General features: G+C 38.3%; 1 protein-coding gene across 2 annotated transcripts in view; it reads right to left on the reverse strand.

Annotated features, from left to right (window-relative positions):
* The window catches only part of LOC127425707 (delta-type opioid receptor-like), a 30473-nt gene extending 14250 nt beyond the window's left edge, over positions 1-16223 (reverse strand). The window contains exons 1-2 of one of the 2 annotated variants that reach the window (XM_051671960.1): positions 15743-16223; positions 14192-14194 (exon numbers count right to left, since the gene is read on the reverse strand). In XM_051671960.1, coding sequence (XP_051527920.1) covers positions 14192-14194; positions 15743-15981 — 242 coding nt within the window. In that variant the 5' untranslated portion in view covers positions 15982-16223. The remainder of the gene's footprint in view (positions 1-14191; positions 14195-15742) is intronic. The other variant, XM_051671959.1, reaches the window with a different exon arrangement.
* Positions 16224-19913: the final 3690 nt, after the last annotated feature.

Raw genomic sequence — 19913 nt, forward strand, 5'->3', positions numbered from 1 at the left:
ATATATGCTTGCTCATTAATTATCATGTATCATTAACAGTCATTGTTCATAATTTTGCTAATAATAATTTATGATAATCATATTAATAGTGTTGTTGCATGTCATGTCCCTCTGGAAAGGGGGTATTTACAGATGAAGAGTTTTAGATTAATAGTTTCCACATATTCATTTATGCAATTCCACATCTGCAGGCCGGTTCTAAGTGCTAGGTTGTGGAGAATGGATCTGACTACTGCAATCTAGACATACTTTTCTGAGACTGTACAGCATCAACCAATCACTGTGATCCAGACACCTGAATCACCTCTTTAAAACGCCAAAAAGGTGCTCGTTTACACTGTGCATCTGGATTTTTGCCCTATTATACCATTTGATGAAATATTGGCTTGTCACTTAATGACTTAATGAATTGAAAACTCAAACTTAAAGGAGTATTCCGGGTTTAATACAAACTGACCTCATTTGACAGCATTTGTGGCATAATATTGATTACCACAAAAATACATTTTGACTTGACCCTCCTATTCTTTTAAAAAAAGCAAATATTTGGGTTACAGTGAGGCACTTGGAAGTGAATGGGGCCAATCCGTAAAACATAAAAATTCTCACTGTTTCAAAATTAAAGTCACAAGACGTATACAATAAGTGCGTTAACATGATTTTAGTGATACAATCACTTACTATCCTTTTCTGTGTAAATTTATATCAAATTTGACAACTTTGTTGCCATGACGATATAATATATACAAACCCTAAAACTCTAAAATGACTGTAAAAACAACGATTTAAACAACTTTACAGCTCAAATAATACATGAGTTTTAACAGAAAAATTAATCTAAGTGCTTTTAAAAAATTATAATCTTCAAATTTTAGATTTAAATCCTCCAAATTTGGCCCCATTCACTTCCATTGTAAGTGCCTCACTGTACCCAGATTTGTGCTATATATATATAAATATATATATATATATATATAAGGGATGGACGGACGAGTCAAAATGATTTGTTGTGGTAATCAACATTATGCCACAAATACTGTTGATTGAGCTTAACTTGTACTGAACCTGAAATATTCCTTTAAGATGGATGGTGGTACTTTATGTGAAGATGCAGGTAATTTTTGCGCTGTATTAAGATGTTAACTGAATTCGCCCCAGAATTGTAGAGTTCAGATAAATTAGCTTACTTTATTACAGTAGAGTGCTGCACATTTCCGATTTTATTTTTGCCCCAGCAGGACATCTTCAGATGAATAAACTTCCTTATGTCTGTGGTCATGCTGAGTGTGTTAGGATCAAACTGGTTTTTCATTTCATTTTGTGTTGAATTAGTTTGATCAGCTTGACTCTCCTGTGAATATATCCATTATTATCCAGCATTAATTACTGCACAAACACACAACTGTTTAACTGTGAGAAACAGTTAACAGAGAAACTGAGCAGTGTCTGACAGCATGGGAAACAAACATGTTTGTGCTTCAAGGTTGGGGTGAGAATAGCATGATCCATTATAAGATCATCTGTAAAGGTTATTTAAAGGTTAACAAACATGTTTGAGCTGTTATTTGATCTCTCTCTCTCTCTCTCTCTCTCTCTCTCTCCATATATATATATATATATATATATATATATATATATACATACAGTATATATATATATATATATATATATATATATATATATATATATATATATATATACTTTATACACACCGATGAGCCAAAACATTATGATCACTCAGAGGTGAAGCAAATAACATTGATCATCTCCTAACATGGCCACATGTCAAGGTCTGGATAGATTAGATGGTAAGCGAGCAATCAGTTCTCACAGTGAATGTGTTGAGTGCAGGAAAAATGGGCAGGAGTAAAGACCTTAGTGACTTTGACAAGGGTCAAATTGTTATGGCCAGATGACTGTGTCAGAGCATCTCTGAAACAGCAAGGCTTGTGGGGTGCCCACGGTCAGCAGTGGTGAGTACCTACCAACAGTGGTCCAAGGAGCCCCTACCCTCTTGATGGACGTAAGCGCAGTCAGGAGGGCAGTCTTCAAAGAGACCGCCTTTAGCTCAACTGACTCCAGGGGCTCAAATGGGGCTCCCCGCAGGACCACGGAGAGATCCCATGAGGGAATGAGGCACGGTCTGGGAGGATTCAGCCTCCTCGCGCCTCTAAGGAACCTGATGATCAGGTAGTGCTTCCAGAGAGACCTACCGTCAACTGCATCGTGGTGCGCCGCAATAGCAGCCACGTACACCTTCAAAGTGGAGGGGGACAGCCGCCCCTCCAGCCTCTCCTGCAGGAAGGAAAGCATTGACCCAACTGCGCATCTCTGGGTGTCTTTGCGTCGGGAAGAACACCACTTAGCGAACAGACACAACTTCAAGGCATACAGGCACCTCGTAGAGGGAGCCCTAGCCTGAGTGATCATGTCTACCACCGCGGGCGGTAGGCCACTTAGGTCTTCTGCGTCCCGTCCAAGGGCCAGACATGGAGATTCCAGAGGTCTGGTCGCGGGTGCCAGATGGTGCCCCATCCCTGAGAGAGGAGATCCCTCCTCAGGGGAATTCACCAGGGAGGGGCTGTCGTGAGGAGTGTGAGGTCCGAGAACCAAGTCTGGGTGGGCCAGTAGGGTGCTACTAGGATGACCTGCTCCTCGTCCTCCCTGACCTTGCACAGGGTCTGTGCAAGTAGGCTTACTGGGGGGAACGCATACTTGCACAGCCCCCGGGGTCAGCTGTGTGCTAGCGCATCTGTGCCGAGGGGAGCCTTGGTCAGGGCATACCAGAGCGGGCAGTGGGAGGATTCCTGGGAAGTGAACAGGTCTACCTGCGCTTAACCGAATCGACTCCAAATCAGCTGGACCACCTGGGGGTGGAGTCTCCACTCTCTCCTGAGCATGCCTGCTGCAACAGCACGTCTGCCACGTCTTTGAGGTCACCCGGTATGTGAGTGGCTCACAATGACTTGAGTCACTGCTACTCCAAGTCCTCGACAGTGTCGCCGAATAGGCCAACCTGGGAGACGGGGGCATCAAGGAACTGTACCTTGTCAGCCTCCCTCATCTCAAACAAGTTGAGCCATAGGTGGCACTCCTGGACCACCAGGGTGGACATCGCCTGCCTGAGAGTCAGCGCCGTGACCTTCATCGCCCGGAGGGTGAGATCGATCGCCGAGTACAGCTCCTGCATCAATCCCGTTCAGTACTACCCTTGTGCAGTTTTCTCAATGCCTTGGCTTGGTGCACCTGCAGGAGAGCCATGGCATTCAGGGCGGAGGCGGCCTGTCCAGCGGCACTGTAAGCCTTAGTCGCCAGAGACGACATAAACCTACAGACCCTGGTCAGGAGTCTCAGACGGTTCTGCCAGGTGGCGGCGTTTTGCAGGCACAGGTGCACCGCAACAGCCTTATCCACCTGGAGAATCGCAGAGTACCCCCTGGCAGCCCCACCATCGAGGGTAGTGAGAGTGGAGGAGCTCAGAAATCAGATCTGGGCAGTGAAAGGTGCCCACCACGACCTCGTGAGCTCCTCTTGCACCTCCAGGAAGAAAGGGACTGGGGCGGAGTGCGGCCGTGAGTGGCACTCTGAGCCCAGGAACCAATCGTCAAGCCGCGAGGGTCAAACAGCTCCATGTCGGCCTGCAACTGGGCGACCGCACCCGAAAGTGGGAGCCCAGTCGAGTCCTCACCGTCAGACTGGACCAGCCCGCTTTCCGATGCTCCGAATGAGACCGCAAACTCGCCCTGAGACAAGCTGGCAGTCTCATCCCAGAACTCGACCGGGGCAAACGAGCAAAGGAAAGCCACGACCACAACGTTGCCATGGTCATGTTCTCACAATGAGGACATGACCCGTCCACGAATACTACCTCCCCGTGGGCAGCGCCCAAGCACGTGAGACAGCAATCGTGGCCGTCAGAAGCAGAGAAGTAACAACCGCAACCAGGAATTAAACACAGACGTAAAGACATCTTTAAAAAGATGCTCTATGCTCAGTGCCACTCTTTTAGTAGAAAATATACTCTTTTATTGCAAGAATATATACTCTTTTAGACTGTTGAATTGCCCAAGGGCGTTCTCTGCCCTCAACCGGTGCACGAGGGGGAGAAACCGCTGTAATGCGCCGTAAATCCAACAGCTTTCTTAGAGGTGAATGGAACGGCAGAGGGATTCAGCTCGCTGAACACAACAGCTTGGCTCCGAAGAAAAATTCTGAATGAGTGGTTGTGAGCCAGCTCCTTTTATACCCATATGTCCGGGGGAGTGGCATGCAAATTCCACTCGCCAATTCCCATTGGCCTTTTCTCAAAGATCAGAGGTTTTTGGAGCTCCCAAGGGCGACCGCTAGTGTCACTACAACGACACAATGTCGAGTGAGTGACCGATAGGGAACACAACATGCACACAGGTTTTACAAACAAATACGTGCATATGCAATTATTATTTTATGCCTGAACATTTTTATTAGGAGTTTGTTTTATCTGTACTGAGTTAGCATAAATTTATAAAATCTTTATGGTGTTATCTTAAATTTATAAAATCTTAACTGTAAGTGTACACCACACTAACAGCATCTACTGGCATTCATCAAAGAGACATATTTGTAATTAGTGCTTTTTTTTGTAAGTTGGAAGGGTGTGTATAACTGTGTATAATTCCCCTTCCATTACATAAACTCATAATGACTCACATTTAAAAAAAAGTTCATGGTTAATGACATATCGCCATGTGCTGATGTCTCTAGATAATTATCAAATGTATTATAGTTCTATAGCAATTGTTTTAATGACATGCAGTATACAAAATAGTAAATTATTTATTTATGTTGGTTTGGATAGCATAATGCATTGAGCAATAGAGAACATGATGTCTCTGGCCAGTATGTTGTTGGTGTGGATAAGTTTGACGTCATGAGGAGGTTGTTGGGTTTGGACCATGTGTCTGGTTGCCTGGTCTGGAACAGATGCTCACTAACACAAACTGCGCTAAGAGGGAAAATGTGCTGCGAGACACAGAGCACTGCGGTGAGTCAGATCACAACATGTGCATACATAAACACGTGAGAGTGAAGACATTATGTTTCTCTCTTTCCCTCATATTTATAACCATGTTTAACTAGCTTTTCGTACAATACTCGAGGATATTGCTCAAGCATAATTTCTGCAACATTCTGAATCAATAAAAATAAATTAGTTGAAAACGTACACTTAGTTAGTACACATATTCAGAAAGCAAGAACTTTATTTAATTAAGCTTTGTTAAGTATGTAACACTGTTATAACGGCAATGCCTGAATGACAAAAGCTTGCACAAAAAGTAAGCAGAATATGTGCAAAAGTGAATAGAACTTAAAACATCATTAAAAAACAGGTAGCTACAACAATGTGTAAACATTTATAAATAAAATAACATTTTAATTAGGGCCTATAAACATCTCTCTCTCTCTCTATACAGTATATATATATATATATATATATATATATATATATATATATAGATAGATAGATAGATAGATAGATAGATATAGATATATAGATATAAATATATGTAAAGTATAAACACATACCTCTTAAGGCCCAGATATACTTCATATGAAATCGAAGAACGAATGGTATGACATCATTTAGGACAAAATCTCTCCAAAAAGAAGGTGTTTTTGAGTTTGTTTTGGTAGTTCAGAACAGCTCGCCTAGACAAACTTTAAAGAAAACTTCTAACCAGTGATTAGTGGTTCTCGCTCTCAATGGGGCGTGTGGTAAGTTGAGTGTGGATCTCGGAGAATAGCATGAGCCTCCACATGCTGTGAGTCTCCGCGGTGTCATGCACAGCGAGCCGCGTGATAAGATGCGCGAATTGACTGTCTCAGAAGCAGAGGCAACTGAGACTTATCCTCCGCCACCCGGACAGAGATGAGTAACCGTGCCACCACGAGGACCTAGTAAGTAGTGGGAATTGGGCATGCCAAAATTGAGGAGAAAAGGGGATTAAAAAAAAGAAAAAAAAGAAAACTTCTAACCGGCTGGAGCTTCACCTACTACACTGTTTACGTTTTTTCAGTTTATATTCAATGTGAACACACCAGCTTGACCATGTCATGCGTTTTTTTGCTTGTTTTTTTCTTCTTCATTTAATAAGTCTACAAAGGGATCTACTCAAATACTCTCAAGTGTCCATTCACTCTTGTGCCATCTGCAGTGAAAGTCATTGATACATCTGCCAAAAGTAGAATTTCTTTTGTCTGTATTTTGCCCATTATTACTCTTTTATACACCCATCTTTGCAGTTGTACCAGTGTCATGATAAATTACAATAACAGAGTTTGATTGGTGCATATTATGGCCGCGTATAGCCTGTTAGCACATCAGAATTTAAACAAGAAAAATAAAAATTTTTCTACTGTATATATATTACTTTAAATCATCATCGAGTGATTAAAACAACTTCTTTTACTGACCTTATGTAAAATGCTCCTCTTAACGCCTTCCACAGTGGTGTGGCCGGTGTCTGAATGTTTGCAAACTCTATACCATTGTTTGGCTGTTTAGAACTTCTTTTTACCCCTGAACGAAGAATGAAGAAGTTATCCGGAAGTATATCGGGGTGTTTATAGGGCAGATCTTTGAAGATAGGATAGTTTGGTTATTTTGCAGATTAATTGCTCTTATTTATGTCGGCAGTATCTAAATTCATTGCTAAGATTATTCTTTACAACACGTGACAAGCCCTATGTTTTGACAAGCACTGTTAAAAAGCTATACGTTATACAAAGCAAGCCTAAAAAAGTCAAATAGCCACAAAGTAATATTTTTCATGAGTTTCTGATTTTCTGATTATGATTATTCAGCAAGGTGTGCAAACTGTGTTTAATAATACTGTGATATGAAGTGGCACTTGAGTTACCAGTAATGCAATACAGTATGAATAAATTATGCGGATTACTGTGTAGTGTTTAAAGCTTTACAAATAGTGCATATTTGTGCATTTTATTAACGCTGCTGTTATTATATTTGTTGTAACTTTCAGTTATTTGTCAGTTGGTGATTATTCAGAGCTCAGGCTCTATTTTCATGACAGCGTTTGGCGCAGCGCTACGGCAACAACCAGTTTTCATGAGAGAGCTAATTCTAAGCGCAATTTTCATGTCAGCACAAAGTGCAAGTGGGTATGGATGCGCGTGTTTGCACTATCTGTAGGCGTATATGCACAAACTGCGGTTGTATTGTTTGTTAATTAAGTCACAAAGGGAAATTTTCTTTCCTGTGGAATAGGTCATTGCGCTAAGATTTCTGAGAGCCACATTATGGCAGCAGGGGCGTGGTCAAGCATCTCTACAGAGAGAGAGAAAGCGGTAAGGGCAATTACACCTGAGCTAAATTATGTCTAACACCTGTCTCTAATTCCAGTGAGCATGGGGAGAGCGGCATAAAAGAGCCACACCGCCAGTAGACGCGGTGAGAGAGAGACTGGCGCAAGAAAGGCCATGACGTGACATTCTGTTGTATGATTAGTGTATTGAACTGGAAGTGTTTAAGTAAATGTTTGCCTGTAAAACCGACGAGTGTGGAACTGTAAGCGTCAGAGTGCAAGATTAAAACTCCTACCTGAACCAGGAAATCTGCTTCTCGCCTCCTCCTTTCCACTAAGTAGTGTTACACACATCTATTCTCGGCGCAAAGTCTAAACTCAGTACCTGTATTTGTAGTTTGGAGATTCCACCAGCAGGTGGTAATAAAGTTCATGTCCAAACTCTGAAAATACAGTGGAACATTAAATTATGTCCTTGACAATCACTAGCCATAATTTCTGTGTCAGTCAATCACAATGATTAATAATAATACGTTTATTTTCTATATCGCCTTTTATAAGCTTAAGGATGCTGTACAAAAATGAAACAAATAACATTAAACAGAGAAACATGTAACTAATAAACGTTACAAAACAATGAACAACGGGAGAGCAGCAAAGCATGTTTCAAGCATCCTGTAACACCGTCAAGTCTGCAGGTGAGACACAGGCAAGCAGGACAAGAGCAAACAGGTAGTATTTCACTGCTATACACCATAGCACTGAAATGGTGGAAGAAATTTACATGCTTGGAGAGGAAATTATACATAGAGTAAGACATTTTGGGAATAGGCTTAACATTTTATGGTACCAGTCGGGTCGAGTCACACAGTTTCGGGTATGGGCAGGGATGGGGCTTAAACTTAAGGCCTGTGCAGACCTCTACCTCATCCTCAAAAAAACATGAACAAAACCACAGAAGGTAAAAGACAAAACAAGCCAAAAGTTCATATGCATCAAGGATACACATGGTTTGGGGCAAACACAATGTGTTTTGTGCTGTGTGTGTTGGCTGCCGAGAGCATGAAACCACTGAATTTCAATTTTGCACAATAAACAATTCTGGTACTGTTTTGGGTCACCACTTGTTGTCTGATGCAAAATCTCAGTCCTGAAGCAAAACCAGTTGACAACTACTGCTTTAAAAATGATTACCTATTTTGTTTCCAGCAAAAACGATAATGTTATTGTTCCTCCTGTTCGTAGAAAATGCTATTTTGCCTTACATAAGCCAGCAGAATGTTGCAGAAATGTAGTAAATCTGCCAGTGGGTTTCTGCTCCTAATGGCCACTACTATATGGTAGAACAACAACAGAAGGCAATTACACACACACACATAAAATGGATACCAATTACAGTCAAGACACTTTCCATCACAAAGCCTGCTTCTCTGTCCCTTCCCACCTTCTAACTATAACCTGTGTAACTGATGCTGTGTTAGTACTGGACAAAATCATTTGTTGGACCGAACTGTGTTGATGTTGTTGTTGCTTTCTACTCCTGCTTCAAATCATTAACACCAAAACACAGGGCTCCTCATTTGCAGAGCTCTGTGACGGGTGATGAAAAGACTCTCAGACAGACCACTGACAAGCCTTCTGAGATTCAACTCAATTGTGCGATCTGACATCATTATCAGCCTCATAATGCTGAAGCCCACCTTCCTCTGATGACAGATTGCATGAGGGTGTCTGGGAACATTTAGGTAGAACCTGGTTCCAATGCGTTTTCTTTTCCTTCATTCCAAATGGAGTGAGCGCATATTATATTTCTCTTTCTCTGGTCCTCCAGTCCATAACAGAACACTTAGAAGATTTTTTATTACTGCAATTTCAGCAGATTTGTTCCACTCAGAATTGTTGTTGAGCACTTACAGCTAAATGATTGTTTGTTTCCTGTTGTCTTTAAAGAGGAACTGCATGTATGAGAAAAGAGCTTTTACATTTGAAAAACATTTTGAAGTAGGGTTAGTCAAAATTCTGATTTAAAAAACCTTTTTGGCTTTTAGTCCATGTCCATTAGCTTTGAAGCCATCGATATGTTAGTGTACCCCTAAACATTGATAAAATTAATCTTTAGCAGATATACACATTAAAAATGTACAGACTTTCTCTGTAGGGAAAATGGACCAAAAACACTGATGAGTCATCTTGCACATCACAGATTTTTGTCCAAAGAAACGCTCTCTAGAATGACTCTGCCCTCCCTTTAATACCACCTGCAATTGGTGTGTTCAACTTTAGCTGTGCTTTTGGCATACCTACGTGAACATTACACACAGAAAATGGAGCTCACACATGCTCATACGACCAACAACACTTACCATGTTGGCCACTGGGGGCATCGTTTCGAATTTCTGTAAGCACAGAACGATTTTAGCTAAAGAAAAGTCAACTTACTGTTTTTGATTTCATTGTGAGATCAGTCTGGTTAATCACAGTTGTGGCTTATGTTTTCATGGGACTCTAATATGCCTTTACCAATATGCAACTTATAATTTTCTAATTATTCAAAGTGGAAGCACATTCAGTTAAAGCTGAAGCACTCAAAGGTTAACACACAGGCAGCGAAGAATTAGCGCTCAATTAGTATGTTGATTAAAGATGTATGTGAAGAAGCACCTCAGTAGCAGGAGGAAAGAACAATTACTGTCAGCATGACAACCACAGCTGGTGCAAAATGTCATTTCCTTAACAACCCAGCGCCTGGAAACTTATAGTCTCACAGTAATTGTCAACTGGAAAATGCTAAATTGAAAAGAAATTCTGCCTTGCACAAGAAAAGTTAGCATTGAGTGCTTTTATAGAAATAGAAAGCAATTAAAGGAATAGATTTTTATTTTTCTGTGAACTATCTCAATTGCTGACCCTCATGTTGTTCTAAACCTGTGTGTACCAGAAAATTAGATTTTTTAAGAATATTCTGTCCACTCTTTTCAATTTAATGAAGGCAATAAGGGTGGAGCTGTAAAGCTAAAAAAAAAAAAAAAAATCACCATAAACGTTATCTATATGACTTGTGTTTTATATTCCAAGACTTAAGCCATTTCATAGCTTTGCGTTACAGACAGAAATATAACATATACTTTCCAAAGTTCTGAAATGGACTACAAAAGTCGTATAGACTACAAAATAGCAGTGAAACACCACTGATACTTACATGTTTTTGTTAACAAAAGTAATTGACACAGCACATTTACTGCCACCATATTTGATTCAAGAGCTTCAGCAGAGGGCAAAACCTCCAAAAAAAAAAAAAAAAAAAAAAGGATAAGAAAGGAAGAAGAAACAAAGAAACAAAGTGAATGATGCCAGTCCATAAGCATTAACCTTCCTGGGCTGTTCGCTTATATTTGACTGATTTTATTTTTTGTTTATATATATATTATATATATATACAAATTAAAAAATTTAAAAAAAAATCTAAGTGGCACAAGACTTGGTGACTTTTCCTAGACTTTCAATCTGAACATACAAAATAAAGTAGGACTTGATTCGATGAGTCTAAGTGGTTGAAAAAAAAAAAAAAAAAAAAGATTTGTTGAATACAATCAATAAATCAGCCACAATGCAGAACACACACACAGAAATGAAGGGGCGGGACTATAAACATCCAGAGAGCAAAACATTCATACACACACACACACACACACACACACACACACACAGATCAAAGAACAAAAAACAAAGTCTGAGTCTGATCTCAATGTAAATGCTTAAGCCTAGTGTACACTACATGACTCAAGCTCATCTCCTTTGAAGTTTTCAGTCAGCGACTAGTCTGTGATGAAAAGTCTCAGATCTCTTTACCAACGGTCGTGTAGTTTGCACATTTCTGCGACATGTCCTGGCAAGTTGCAGATAATACAACGCATTTCAAACCAGCTTGATATCTAGACGTCTTGTCATCAGGTGTGTGCACTGTCTCAACAAGAAAGATAAGCAAATAAATAAATAAAAAAAATAAAAATAAATAAGCAAATGAAATATAGAGAGACCACAAGAGGAGAGTAAGGTATTGGAAAGCAGGAGAACATTTTTTTAGAAAATAAAACAAAACATCACAAAACATCACAAAACATCACCCTTTTTTCCTTTGCAAATAAGCGCAAAAACAGGCAGGAGCCATTCTTTGATGTTTGTTGACGTTATCACAAATAAACCGTGCGAGTTTGTGAATAAATTTCGTTATCATAATTTTAAGATGCGTTTTGGGCGATCCATTTGAAACGGTACAACGCTAAATACAGCAATAACGGGGTCCAGACTGTTTTGAGATTTGTCCACTTCAAACACATTCAGATATTAGGCTTGTATAGTGCCACAGCAGTGGAGCACCACCTAATAAAAAGAGTTTAAACTTTGTCGGTTACATGCAAATTTATAGGGAAATAACCATCCGATCAGAAATTTAAAAAAAAGGGAATGCATGTACATGCACTAGGACTTCACAAAATTCTTCAGTGTGCCTGATATCAACATGCAGGGACATAGAAAACAAAAGATTGTTTGTCACAGGGTGCCGACTGTAAGTCGTGTAGTGTGCACTTGGCTTTAGGTTTAGGTTTAGCTTGGGATCCGCACCTTCCAAATGAAACACTGCATCTTTTATGGAAACAAAGAAACTTAAGTAACTTGCCAATTTACTTTATTGAGTTACTGAATTTTGATATTAAAAATAAATTATTGGTAGCAAAATGCTTATTCTATGTCTTCTCTTTGTAACACTTTGGTCAGGTTTGACTATATAAATAATTTGACATTACAGTAAAAACTGACACTTCGATACGATATAAAAAATGCTAAACTTTGCCAAATAAGTTTGATAATGTCTAAATATATATCTAAATGCATAACTTGTGATAATCTAATCTAAATCTAAAATTAGATCATCTAAAATTAAGTTACAACAGGCAATCAGACCTGTTATTGTCATGACATGACTTTCAAGTCATGTAATTGTTATTTTTTCCACCAGATAGCAGCAATCTGTCCCCAATACATGACACATTCTCATATTTTCATCATGTTTCAACTTATAGAAGTGTATGTTTGTCCTGAAGTGAACTTACATTTGCTTATTTGCATATGCAAATGAATGGTATAAATGAGAAAATTACAGTTAAATTAGATCTAAATGGCATAAAATTGCAAAAGAAGTGGTATTACTCCAGGGAAAGAGAAATAAAGAAAAAAAAAGTGACACCTGTATTGTTTGCATTCCAAAATAACCGTGAACAGTCAAGGTGTTTATTGAACAGCCCAGAAGGGTTCAGATACACTTTTTGTGAAAAAAATTGCCAAAAGATGTATAATATTATACATGTTAACAGTGTAAAAAACGATTCCTCATCTGTGTAAATTCATTTCATTAATACATTTTCATTGAATAATAAACTTCATTGTCATGATGACGTGATGGCCATAAACCCAATCCTAGTAAGCGATATTATCACACTAAAAACATGTTTACATATAATGTTTACATCTTTTGGCTATTCTTTTGAAAGATTATATACTGGCCCCATTCGCTTCCTTGCTGTAACCATGATTTTTTTTTTTTTTTTATAATAAAACTCATAAATTGAGTCTAAAACATTTTTGTTGTGATCAACATTCTGCTACAAATGCTGTCAATTAAACTTAACTTGTATTGAACCCGGAACATGCATTATGAATATAAGTGATGTCCTACAGAGATGTTTGACAGCTTTTTTTTATTGGAAGAGAGTGAGTTTCGATATTTCAGCCAGGCACATACTTGTCATCTCCACTCACAGGCTCTAAAAAGTGGAGCACAAATATTACCTAACTGTCTGATATTCATCACATCTGAATGCCAAGCTCTGGAATTAAATGGATCAGGGTAAGTACCAAATATGAAATGAGCCTTCTGTGGAGATATCCTTGGAAATGCCTCATAATGCCATTTCGATCAGATGGTACCAAAATGAGGTCACTGCCTGTCATGGCTCTCCCTAACTGGTGGTTTCACTCAAGGAGATCTATAAAACCCAGAGAGCAATCCGTATTATTCCCTTTTACCTCAATGGCAGTTGCTCGGCTGATGCACAAATCCCCTGGAAGAACTTGCTTTATGCCATCTTTGCTCGTGGGCACTCAGTTCTAGAGAATTTTTTATTTTTTTTTCTGAGACGTAAGTGTTACTCTGGAGCCACAGGACAATTACGTCATGACAACACTGATTGGCTGATGGCACCACAAGAACGAGCACAGTCTTAACCCCCTTTGGGCAGCAGATGTGGAAAAATATATGTCATGCTTTCGATCCAACAAAAAGGACACTGGTAAAACATATACAATAATATAATGAAATGTTCACAATGTATATGTTCCTTGCATAAAAATGTAATTCTGTCAGAATACACAGCTACTTTTCAATAGAGAAAGAATCTTTTTGGATGGCCTCTACCAGCAGGGGCTAACTGGACCATGCAAACCAGCCATACCTTAAAGTGACAGTTCACCCAAAAATGAAAATTCTCATCATTTACTCACCCTCATGCCATCCTAGATGTGTATGACTTTCTTTCTTCTGCTAAACACAAAAAAGAGATTTTTAAAAGAATATCTCAGCTCTGTAGGTCCATACAACGCAAGTGAATGATGGCCAGAACTTTGAATGTCCAAAAAGCACATAAAGGCAGCAGAAAAGTAATCCATAAGACTCCAGTGTTTAAATCCATATCTTCAGAAGCGATATAATAGGTGTGGGTAAGAAACAGATCAATATTTCAATCTGTTTTAAACTATAAATCTCTATTTTTACTTTTACTTCCACTTACTGCTTTTGTTTTTTTTTGTTTTTCACATTCTTCTATCACCACCTACTGGGCAGGGATGATAATTAATAGTAAAAAAGTACATACATATTGATCTGTTTCTCACCCACACCTTCATATCGCTTCTGAAGGTATGGATTTAATCACTGGAGTCATTTGGATTACTTGTATGCTTCCTTTATGTGCTTTTTGGACCTTGAATGTTCCGGCCACCATTCACTTGCATTGTGCGGACCTACAGAGATATTCTTCTAAAAATATTAATTTGTGTTCTGCAGAAGAAAGAAAGTCATACACATCTGGGATGGCATGAGGGTGAGTAAATGATGGGAGAATTTTCATTTTTGGGTGAACTATTCTTTAACCCCTTGGTTTAACAAGCACTTCAACACTGTTGATTACTCAACAGGAAGAACCACTCATCAGATCTGCAGACAGCCCAATTAACCCCAGGGGGGAGATGCACATTTATTACAGTCTATTCATACCCTCATGGACTGAAGTTCCAGTCCATATCTGATAATCATCACAGTTTGTTCAAGGAAAAGCCTAAGGCAACCACCTTTGATTGTTGATCCCAGGGGTCTAAGACCTGAAATAATTAAAATAGTAAAGTGATGATTGACCTATATTCTTTAAATGACCCTCCACTGGGTTCACAGGTAGGTGATGCAAAGTTGCATTGATAATGGTGAATAATTTGCTCTTTTAGTTTATTTTACACCATGTACAGAGGATCTGATTCATTTAATTTAATACATCAACACTGAAAATAACATAGGAGAGACACAGGGAAGTTATAACAAGTTTATAACAAGAGCTATATTTCATTAATTAGAAGGTATTGAGTCAAAATACAAATGTGCATTGCATTTCTCTAACAGTGGTTTTATGTGTTCGTTTCAAACACACAATTTAAATCTCATAAATTAGCAAAGAATAAATAAATAAATCAAATGTTTTACAGTTTATAAAAACAAAAATACAAAAAATTACAATATCATCATATGTTTGTAATAAAACCAAACTGGTAAACATTATGGCACAGGTACACTGTAAAAGTGGTAGCCTGCAATTGTTACCTTGCATAGTTATTTTACCTGATTTTATCCTTAAAATGTGTTTTGTTTGTGTAACCCTATGTCAGGTTGATTCAGACATGTTAAATAATATTTTTGACTTCAATAAAACCAGTTAATTTATATGTTACTACATGAAACACATTTTTAGGTTAATTTAAGATGAACATTTTTTCACTGTAAAAATGTTTTTGTCAGACAATAAACAGAAGTGAACATTACAAAAATGTGACAACCAGCCCCGGTCTCCACTGTGTGTGTGTGTGTTTGTGTGTGTGTGTGTGTGTGTGTGTGTGTGTGTGTGTGTGTGTGTGTGTGTGTGTGTGTGTGTGTGTGTGTGTGTGTGTGTGTGTGTGTGTGAAATACTGTATATCATTTAAAATAATCAATTATTCGCTCTTTGGCAGATTCGAATGCTGGAAGAGATAAATGGAGGGTAATATGTGATAAATTGTTTAATTATGCATTATGTTATCTCAAGGAGAGATAGATTACTATAAGGTTTAGTGTTGCTTACCTGACCACCCCATACATCACCAGGATATTTCCCAGGAGTCCCACCACGCAGATGACAGAGTATAGAGCCGTTATGGAAATGGCAATGATGATCCCCGCTGGGCTCTTTAGCGGGTTGGGCTCGGTATAGTTGCTCCCGTCGGGAACGAACCCCATCACCTCGTCAGGAAAAGTGACATTAAACGGGTTAATGGAGTAAAGGTCGGACATTTCGGGACCGGGGATCACGGACGGTTCCATCGCTTCAGTGCGCGCTGTCCGTTCACTGCTGTGCTGACAAGTTGCGTTTCAGCGCCGTTTAACTTCTCGATCTCACAGCGGAGAAATATAAATGTAGACCTATAGTATCAGCTCAGTTTTGTCTAAAAACATAAATTAGTCCCACGTTCAATATTAACCAAAATCCAAAAAGGGTAAGAGAGAATGAGAATGGAACTTTCCTTCAGCCGTCTACAGACAGGTGTGAGATGAACTGTGGAGCTGTTAGTGGCTCTGCTCTCTGAAAGGATCTGCTCAAAGGCTGAAGAAACTTGTGCTTTCTTATTTGAGGGGGTGGAGATAGGGCGCGAATCGACTACGTTAACCTGCCATATATCTGGATTCCCAACAAACACTCGAACACTATATCTCCCCATGAGATTCATTACCGATAAAGTCTTTTTAAAAGGATAAAAGTCTATTGCTCACCGTTAAAAATGCGTTTGCTTTTATTGGTCACACAGAGGGAGACCGTGGTTGGTTGATAAAACTTTACAATAAGGTTCCATTCGTTAACATTAGTAATGCATTAGGTATCATGACCTTAGAATTGTTTTTTTGTTTGTTTGTTTTTTTTTTTACAGCATGTATTAATCTTTGCTAATGTTAGTTAATAAAAAATACAATTGTTCATTGTTAGTTAATAGCGCATTAACTAATGTTAACATATACAACTTTTGATTTATGTTGAAATGTTGAAATTAAAGGATTAGTTCACCCAAACATGAAATTCTGTCATTATTCACTTACCCTGATGTCATCCCAGATGTGTTTGATTGTCTTTCTTCAGCAGAACACAAATGAAGATTTTTAGAAGAAGATTGAGCTCTATCAGGTCCTTATAATGGAAGTACATGTGTGCCAGCACTTTGACAGTCCAAAAGTCATATTTAGTCAGTATAAAAGTAATCCATGTGACTCCAGTCGATCAATGAATGACCGTCAAAGTGCTGGCACACGTGTACTTCCATTATAAGGACCTGACAGAGCTCAATCTTCTTCTAAAAATCTTCATTTGTGTTCTGCTGAAGAAAGACAATCAAACACATCTGGGATGACATCAGGGTAAGTGAATAATGACAGAATTTCATGTTTGGGTGAACTATTCCTTTAAAATTAACCAAGATTAATAAATGCTGTAAAAGTGTTGTTCATTGCTAGTTAGTTCATGTTAACTAATGTTGTTAACTAATGTTAACAGATGGAACCTTATTGTAAAATGTTACCAAATTATTTTCACAAAAGTGTTACATGTAAATGTTCACTTTCTTGAACTACACTGATTGATTCCGTAAGCGCATCTGAATGATACAATCTGTTATTGTGAACAGAAATTTATTTTATCTGTGTCAAAACAAAAATTAAACTCTCTGCTAAAATGTTATATAAATGATACCAAGAAAGATTTTTTAAATATATAATAGTGATGGGTATCAGCTATATTTTGATATAAGATTTGTAAGCCTGTAACAAGCTATGCTAGCTGGCAAAATATTTATCAAAAGGGTGTGAGTGGGGTTGGTTGGCACATTGATTTTGGGGTTCGTTGGCACATTGGTTTATGGGTGGGTTATCACACTTAGCTTCATACACACTATTTACCAATGTGGTACCTTTAAATATACACAGACATATAACATAAAATAATGTATAGTAATAATAATTATTATTATTAAATATGTATATATTTATACAAGTTTATCAAATATTTTCATACTAATTCTAAACTGCAAATTTGTGTATATTAATCATATTAATGATAGAAGACAAACATGTGTTGTTCTGTTGTCCTGATTTAAATTAAATTGTTGTTTGTCTGTGTGTTGCCTCTCTCTTAAAACTATAGTGTTTTAACACTGCGCCAAACACCTCCACAACCTATGCCAACCAACCCCAATATGATAGATGGATGGATGGATGTTGTGTCCCCATGTGATGCATCAGTCCTGTAACCATCATAATTATCTCTTATTAAAACAGTGCACTTTTCCATTAATCAAAGTATTTTTAAAAGTTATTTTTTGTATGATGATGAGTAAGGGACAGTCTTAAAATGTCAGTCTTGTTGTTGTATAGTAAACAATTTATTATTGAAAAGTGGATATTTGTAAAAATTCACTTTCTAATAAGCAGTTAATGAGTACTAACCTTGAGTAATGTTAAATTAAACTGTAAAACTGTCCAAAACCCAGTTACATTTCTGAAGCCATAAAACCCCAATATATAGCCTACACAAGTTTATTTATTGAGCTTGTTGTTTCTCTACGACCATCGATAAAGACAGACAAACACACACACACACACACACACACACACACACACACACACACACACACTACTCAAAAGAAAAAAGAATCAAAGCAGTTTTTCACAGAAGAAGAACACACAAGAGTGCTGCACTACATCAACCGTTGCCAAGATACTTCGTGATGCTCCAGAGCTCCAGAGTCTGAATGTCCTTTTTGCATAAAAATAGAGTTGGGGAGAGAGGAAGATTTGAAAGGATGGGATGTGTGATGTAACATAAAGCAATAATAAATACAATTAATAATAAATATGGTTGGTGTGATGTCCATCATCAGTCATGTGTCTTACTTACTGAACTGTGTGTGTGTATGAGAGAGAGAAAGTGTGCTATCCAGGTCTGTTCCTTATGCCAGCAGACACACACAAACAGCAAAACAGATGGAGTTGAGATGAGCAAGACGTCAAGACAGATTTGCCACACTCTTGACTTCTCACACTTTCTGGCCACACATCACAGCAGGTCAGTGTTTGTACGCTCATGCACCCGTGTCTGTGCATCATATAAAACACATTTGTTAGGCTCTCTGTTTCTTTAGTTAGAAGAGATTTTGTTGACAGTAACATAAAATGGACTGTTCTTCCTATAACCCACTGAGTCAGTCTGTCTGGACATAAACTAACTTGTAAACTACAGTATACAGTCTGATGCTCTTCAATGTGAAAACAGAGTCATTTAGATAGACAAATTTGGTAGACAGACTTGGTAGGTAAATTAGGTTGATAGGTAGGTAGATATATTATAGGGTACAACGGGGCCAAAGCCTGTTGCAAAACTCACTTGTGTATTTGTAAATCAAGATGTGAGAGAGCAGACTAGCTGGCGGAGGCAGGGCAAATGAAGACGTGACCAATTACAACAGCTGGAACGACTGATGCTGGACCAATCAAAACCGATCATCTTAGAACGCAATGACGTCACGCAACAGCGCCAATGCCGTTTTTGTAAGCAAAACAAGTCCAGTGGCTGGCTGATGCAGTAGCAGGATAAGTTAAATAACTTGACAATTAAATGATTAAGAGTGAATTTATCATGTAACAAATCAAATGAGACAATTTGATCACGTTGATCAACGCAGAATGTACTGTCTGCACATGTAATGTCTAAGGATGGCAATGAGAGAATTCTCTTAAGAAATGTTTCTGCAGGATGTTTGTATTCGGTAAAACTACAGGGGATGCAACAATCCAGCCAACTGTCATATGCCACAAGTTCCATATTTCCATGAAAACATGAAATAGAGGTTAGGTATCAATAGGTATAAGAGTGAAGTAAGAAAATCTCAGTTATCAGCAGAGAACTGTTTTAACACCAGAGACATGATAGCTGGCAAATCCTTAAATTGTCAGAGTGCAGCGTTCTGCTATATTTCAGTAATTTTCTGACATTTATTTATTTTCTGTATTTTTTAATTTTTTTATTAAAATGTTTAAACTAAACAAAGTCTGCTATCATGTTGTTGCTTAAGTGCTTGGGCAGAAATATGTTTGATTTTGTTTTGTTTTTTAAGTGTAAAACACAACACCATTTTCACATGAATGGGTAACTATATTAATCACACTTGCTGACTGTCTATAGAAGATAAAAAAATCATACCTTTATTATTTCA

The sequence above is a fragment of the Myxocyprinus asiaticus genome, chromosome 34 (assembly GCF_019703515.2).
Source record: "Myxocyprinus asiaticus isolate MX2 ecotype Aquarium Trade chromosome 34, UBuf_Myxa_2, whole genome shotgun sequence".
NCBI classification, from domain to species: Eukaryota; Metazoa; Chordata; class Actinopteri; order Cypriniformes; family Catostomidae; genus Myxocyprinus; species Myxocyprinus asiaticus.